This window comes from Mytilus californianus, unplaced genomic scaffold, assembly GCF_021869535.1.
Source record: "Mytilus californianus isolate M0D057914Y unplaced genomic scaffold, xbMytCali1.0.p SCAF_5, whole genome shotgun sequence".
Taxonomy (NCBI): Eukaryota; Metazoa; Mollusca; class Bivalvia; order Mytilida; family Mytilidae; genus Mytilus; species Mytilus californianus.
In genome coordinates, this window is record NW_026262701.1 from 30,563,928 (window position 1) to 30,571,342 (window position 7,415).

The 7,415-nt window shown below is 32.6% G+C and overlaps 1 protein-coding gene across 1 annotated transcript; it reads right to left on the reverse strand.

The window, feature by feature from the left end:
- Positions 1-406: 406 nt before the first annotated feature.
- On the reverse strand, positions 407-7,180 carry LOC127700418 (ctenidin-1-like). The gene is made up of 2 exons (XM_052203862.1): positions 7,082-7,180; positions 407-922 (listed from the first exon to the last, which is right to left on the reverse strand). The coding sequence occupies exon 2, from the start codon at positions 911-913 to the stop codon at positions 446-448; it is 468 nt and encodes a 155-aa protein (XP_052059822.1). The 5' UTR covers positions 914-922; positions 7,082-7,180; the 3' UTR covers positions 407-445.
- Positions 7,181-7,415: the final 235 nt, after the last annotated feature.

Here is a 7,415-nt window from a genome sequence, read left to right on the forward strand (position 1 = left end):
ATAGTTCGTGATATATTAAGAATTGTGAATTTTGAAAATTCTGCAATTGTATTATTTGAATAGTCCACTAGAAAGAAAATAGGATCAATGTCTGATGTCATCTAAAATTTCAGACAGCACTAAATCGGACTTTAATAAAACATCTTAACTCGAGGTTATTTTCATCAGATTTTATAGTTTTGTCCTTACTATAAAATTAATGATATATCATAGTCACTTTGTTTGATTAACGTTTAGCTAAAAAGAAACTGTGCAAGACTCTTCAAATTTGAGATACTTTTGATATTGATCCAAGGTAGAAGGTTTTCTGATCCTAACTGATTGTTTATCCAGTCTTGCTAGGGAGTGTAATGCCTATATATATGTGATTGTAAAAAGCACGACTCGGACAAAGAATCAAAGCATGCGATATTTGTAGATTTATTGTCTTTGGATATTTAAATAATTAAAATCGTCTAACCCTGGGCCCAACAGGATTTCCAAGTAATCTCCTAACTTGTCTTCTTAGACCTCTTATTAGAAGCCCGCCTAGTCCTTGTCCTCTAACTTGTCTTCTTCCTCCAACTTGTCTTTTTCCTCCAACTTGTCTTTTTCCTCCAACTTTTCCTCTCCCTCCAACTTGTCCTCTCCCTCTACCCCCGATGTTTTGTACTCCTCGTCTTCGACCTTGATTATTTAATCTGCCTTGAACGCCTCTTCCACCTCCTCTTCTACCCCCTCGTCTACCTCCTCTTCCACCTCCTTTTATGATAATCTTAGTATTAATATCGCCACCTCTTCCACCTGGAGCTTGATCACCACCTCCGCCACCACCACCGCCACCATCAATGTTGACATTTACTTGGGCAGTAACATAGTTGAGGTAAAACACAATAGATATTGAAGCTATCACAATGATACTTGAACAATTCATCTTCCTTCACTGAAAAAAATCAACAGAACTGATGAGACATTCAGGAAATCCCATTTTCTTACTTGAACTGATTTGAATATTTTCATATATACATATTTTCAATCGTGAAAGAACGTGTTTGCTTTTTCTTTCTATTTATTGCTTCGATATATGATATGACATCTATTAGAAGTATATAGGCAAATATTTCGTGTATCACATGTCGAGCAAGATATATTTACCCTTCCGGAGCACCTGAGATCAGACACCCCGATTTTTTGGTGGGGTTCGTGTTGCTAAGTCTTTAGTTTTCTATGTTGTGTTTTGTCTACTGTTGTTTGTCTTTTCGTCGTTTTTCATATTTGATCACTGCATTGTCTGTTTGTTTTCAGCTAATGAGTTTGGTTATACCTTTGGTAACTTTAACCTCTCTTTTACATGTAAGTGTAACCAGACGTCATTCAATTTTAACAGATCAACTACACGGAGCTTTATTTGCTACCAGTAAGTGCACCTTAACTAGGTTACATATTGTTGTGCTTTTAACTCCGTGAATTGTTCTCCCACTGATCTGGGATATAAGAAGTTCTCACAATACTCGATCACCTCCTGCACATGTTTATGTGCTAGTCTGAAATGGTCATTATTTTTCCTTTTTTTTTTACATTTTTCTCTGTTTTGAATTTATTGTAAATGTTAGATCTTTGTTCGTTGGTGTTGAACTAATTCCTAGTTTGTCTAGACTAGACTTTAACTAGATCTTATAATATAGACTCTTCATTGTAGAGCGTATGTGCAGTTGTCGTTCGATTTGAATTAAACGAAAAATCTCTTTTCATTCGTATTCAGTACTACATAAACAAAAATAAATTAATACAAATTTATGTTTTTATTTAATCGAAGTATTTCCAGCCAAAATATATGTACTTGCAGGCTTAATCGCTTTGCAATAAAATGGTTTTTTTTTCCTTTCGAAAAATGTTCTTGTTGGTCAAATCTATTTAATCTTTCAAAAACTATTATTCAGAAAGCTCTCACCGGCATCGTCCATTTTGCTCGGAGACTATTTTAACTGTGTGCAGATCTTTCGAAAAATTGATAAATTATTACATTGTAAGTTATATATAGTATTATAGATTTAGGACTTGTAGCTGATTTACAAGACATGCACATGCGACAAAAATATTTCCACGCCCTGCTTTGTAAATCAGTTACAAATTCTAAATATTACACAAATTTGACAAACAATGATATTGTAAAACTGTTAAGCGGTTATTTTTGACTGACGCTAGTCCTGAGTATGCATGAAATATTTGCCACTAGACGTTATGCAAAAAAATCAGTCAATCAAATCTTCAATGCAAATTCAACTAAAACATGTTTCAGTTTTCTTTTTTTTTCAAAATTGAAAACACTGTTTAGCAATTATTGACATTTTATGTCATGAACATATTATCATTGAGTAAAATGGTTGCTTAATTCATAAAGTTATGTTCCACTAAGTTTTACGACTTTCAGGATTTGACCCTGTGACGTAGTGAAATAAGTTCTGCGGGAAAAAGTCATATACTGTAGAATAGAACTCCTTATTAATCTCTAGAATTACTGAAATTTATTATGTAACACACACACACACACACACACATAATAATTATACTCTGAACGTACCCAAAAATTCGTATAAAATTGGTAAATTCTATAAACGACGTTTACACTGTTTATCTGGTTCCCGACCAAAAATCTGGTTATCTATTATGGATATAAAGTTGAGCAGCACCAGCTGTATCTGTGTGAAAGAACGTTTCAACCAATGTTTTTCTTTCTTCTCTGGTTTTACATGTTGAAATGTACTATTATGTTATTTATTTATGTATTTCTCTGACATGAATGCTTTTGCATTTATTTGTACTGTTTTCCTGTCACGTAATGTTGTCATTTTAACGGTATTTTTAACATTGCCATATAAGCGGGAGGTTTGGCTAGCCATAAAACCAGGTTTAACCCACCATTTTGTCTTAAAATGTCATATATTAAGTCAGGAAAATGGCAGTTGTTATCACATAGACCGTTTCTATGTATGTTGGCGTTTGTTTTTGTAGAAGTTCAGTGTTTCTGTTGTTCCGTTTTTGTTTCCTCTTATCCTCTTATAGTTGATGTGTTTCCCTCAGTTTTGGTTTGTGACCCGGATTTGTTTCAGTTAAATCGAGTTATGACTATTGAACAGCGGTATACTAATATTGCCCTTATTTTATTTTTACTGGTGACAAAAAGACGGTTCAGTTTAATTTGACTTTTAACCTGGTTTGTTGTATTATGACAGCCTATTCATTAAATGAATTGATAAACGACGTGATTATGATGAGTGTTCATTGATTTATACTACATCTAAAAATATCGTTTGTGGTGAATACCCCGATTTTTACCAAGAGTCGGGAGGAATGGTTGAATAATAGTGATTTACAGAAACCCAATCCAATCTGTCTATAACTACTATGCTACATTTGTCATTGTTTAATGTTTTCGATTAGCCTCCAATTTTTGTATAATTTCCAAGTGAATTCCATCCATAAATAGGAATTTCTAAAATTATAGGCCTGGATTATTAGACATATTGGACATGTTTTTATTGTTTAGAATAACATAACCAAACAAATTGGTCACCGCTTCACAAGTAAATATTTAAACAGCTTGAACACTGACGTCTTGGTGAGCATATTTTTCTTACAATTCTGAATCGAAATACATACATATTTCATTATATAGACTGCAATTTTGACTGAATGTTGGTTAATGATCGATATGAGATCGTAGAAATCTAGGGTCAGCAAAATAATTACCTTCCTTTTATTATGTAACCGTCGTCTCGAATTGATATATCTATAGGAATAACTAAATAATATTAAGCCTCTTGACATTGGACAGACACACGGTAAGTTATGTACCCTTTGGACACGTTCCTCAGTTTTTGTGTGATACTTTATCTTAAACATTCGATTTAATTTATGAACACCGGTATTAACAGATTTAAACCACTGTTGCAGAAAATGAAACATGTTTGTGAACGCTCAACCCTGAGGCCCAACCTAATTTTGAATGTAGAATATTAAATTGCAAATTTTACTCCATATTTAGGGGAAACCAAAACTTAAGTTAACAATAAAGATGTGTGTACAATGGTGTCCACAATTGATTTTTCTTTACAAATATACCCCTCAACATATAGCCTAACCACATAAATTCACGGTTCTGACATCAACTGGCCAATTTATAAGTTTATCCCTTACTCAACCTTCCATAAACAATCAAAATCAATTTTGTAAAATATTTCTTTTCCTTAGAAATAATTCCTTTTCCCGGCAGATATGGTATTTGCAATTTTGAATTCATATAAACGTATCATGAACGTGGGGTCAGAATGAGGTGGATAAAATCCAATGCTTCGTACAGAGAGAGTGCCACACTCTCTGTATGATAACGATCCCTTGCAGCATTTTTGTGGTTCTGTAAGTTTCAAGGCAGTTGGCAGTCATAATTCCTCTCCCCCACTTCATCCTGGTAAACCTACCTATTGTATTAATTTTTCACGTTCTGAGCATGCATGGAATTATTGTCATTGGACATAATGCAAATAGCAATCAGTAAATCATGTATCATGATACAAACACAAAAAATGAGGGACCATTAACTTTAAGAAGGGGTTATGTTTGTGTTCATTCTGAAAGTGTATTTTGAACCATATAAGCAACCAATGATAACCATTGAATTACAGACTTATGACTTGGAACAGGCATACAAAAATGTGGCGGGATTAAACATGTTTAACTAAATATTTTTTTTCCATATGGAAGATTTTCTTTCATAAATATGAATTAAGACAATTATTAAGGAAGCATGCTATGAAATGTATCCCCAAAACATCTAACACCTCTACATCATGGCCGGTGGAATGTTGCTTTGAAAAAAATCCTTAAATGGAAATATAACGATTAGAGTATACCTTACAAAAATGTATGTTACTCATTGGGGTTTTAAACTTTACATACAAACATCTCGGTTGATTAATACAATATTTCCTTAAGACTTTCTACATTGAATTTATATTTTCCTGCTCTTTTTCATTTAAGGGGGAAGCCTTTTTTCCAATGAATAAAATGACAAATGTAAATGAAAGGCAATTTATAATTTTCATTTCATGACTCAGTTCAGACTGCTTTTTTTGTCATAATGTTACGTTTTATGATATATTCAGAATTGTGAACTTAGTCCAGCAAACATAATATTAGATGAATGTTTGGCGTCATCTGAAATTCGAGAAAAAATAAGTAAGAATTTCCAGAGTTTAGTAAATTAAACATCTTAACTCGAAGTTACTTTTGATCAGATTTTTTGGTGTTGTCCTTAATATAAAGTTAATGATATGTTATAGAGTACTGACTCGGCGTAAAGCTATCAGCAATCAATCAATTATACAGTAAGGTAGTCATTTTGTTTGATTTACATTTAGCTAACAAGTAATTGTGCAATGCTCTTCAAATTTAAGATGCTTTTGATATTGATCCAACTTTTTGAAGGTCAAAGATTCCCTGATTTTGACTCTATATCCAGTGTTGCTATTTTGTGTAATATCTACGTGTACATATATGATGTACAGTGATTGTGTACACGCACATTGATTGGTTGATCATTTTACCACTATGAACACAACTTTGAACACTCTTTGCTATATTAAGGTTGCATTTTTTTGTCAGAAAAACCGGAACACTAAGTTAGAACCAATGACCTCTTGCAATTCTAAGATCGGAGTCAAATAGATATATGAAGATGTGGTATGAGAGCCAATGAGACAACTCTCCATCCAAGAGTGTTTCTCCTAAGAGTTGTTCTTCATGGTTAAAGTTCTGTGACTTCCTGAAGTATCTCTTTTACTATTTCAATGTAAAGCATTGTTCACATTCGCCCTTCCGAAAAGACAACAGAGTTTAAGATTTTTAAATGATTTTTGCACTTGCTGGCTCCCTACAAAATCCACAACTGCACAAGTCATTATAAAAAATCACCCATCAACCAATATATATCTGTGTCCACATTTGTTTATTAATGAAAATTGTTATCGTTAAAGTTAAGAGAAAATGTTTCCAAACATATATATGATCATATGATTAATTATATAAAAATTTAGAAATAAATATGGTTTTGGAGGTGACTATTGTTCAAGATGGATAAAATTGAAAGAAGTTAATCATATGACATATTTCTTTATTTGTCCGTCATTGTACTTTTTCAATGGAACATACATTTATGGGAAACATCGAGCTTCCTTTGCTATGATCTCGGAAAGGGAAGTTACTGTACGGTAGGACGTTACTGAGTAGATGTTGTAGTACAGACTGGCTCCTCTTCTTAAACGTCATTACGATTTATAGCACATACATTATCCGAAAATACCTGAAACCATGACACAATTTTGTTATCATAAAGCACAGGCTCTTGGGGGAACGGACTCCTCTTTTTCTTATTTTTTGTTTTGTTTTACTGTTTTTTGAGTAAATATTACTTATCTAGTGTATTTTTTCTCTTTTCCATACGATATTACAATAACATTAGTTAATAAAGTTTGACCCTGGAAAACTATAATAGAGGGTTGAAATTTAGTTCACTTGTTCCGTTGATTGATAGCGTTTAATTTTATCTGTTTTTATGGACTTCCCTTTTTGGTATTGCTTTGGAGTTCGGTATTTTTGGTATACGTTTTTACAAACTACTGTCATTGGAATATCGTATGAAAAAGAGCAAGGAAACGTTAGTGTAAAGACGGTAAAATTTCAAAGAATATATAAAAAAAAAAAAAAAAAAAAAAAAGCAGAAATAAATTTTTAGAAAAAGGGGATCCATTTCCCAAACGCCTGTGATCATAAACATCGTTAGTATTTACAAAATTTATACGCCTAATTGGATATGTATAAATATTATGTCTGTGCGTGTATCTGTTTCCGTGTATAATGTAAGTTCTATCATAAAGACGTCAACAAATTTAATCACAATTATGTCACAATGTTTTAACGCTCACATGTTAAAAAGTACAGCCTATTTTTATATTCTTGATAAAATGTGTAGAAAGAATAGATGATTATTACCAAAAAAATATATGTAGAAAGATTAATTAATTATACAAAATAACACAACTTTTACCTGGCTCTCAAGTGGTCGGTCGTTCACGTCTGAACTTATAAAACAAGTGTTAGGAAAATAAATTAATGTCAAATTCATCACAAGGAAATACAACATGATTACTGCCTACGTCAACAAAAAATAAATACATGTTCTTTACATGTCACCATCATAAATATAAGGAAATCATCATATTAAGACGGCTGTGTGACGTGGAAATTCATTCATACCCCCAAATCAATCAACAATATAAGCCAGTTGTTTATTTAAAGTTGTCAGAGTAGAAATAGATGCGAAATGAACTATACACCGCAGTCCAATTGAAATGGACAAATCCCATATCGTATAGTCAGCT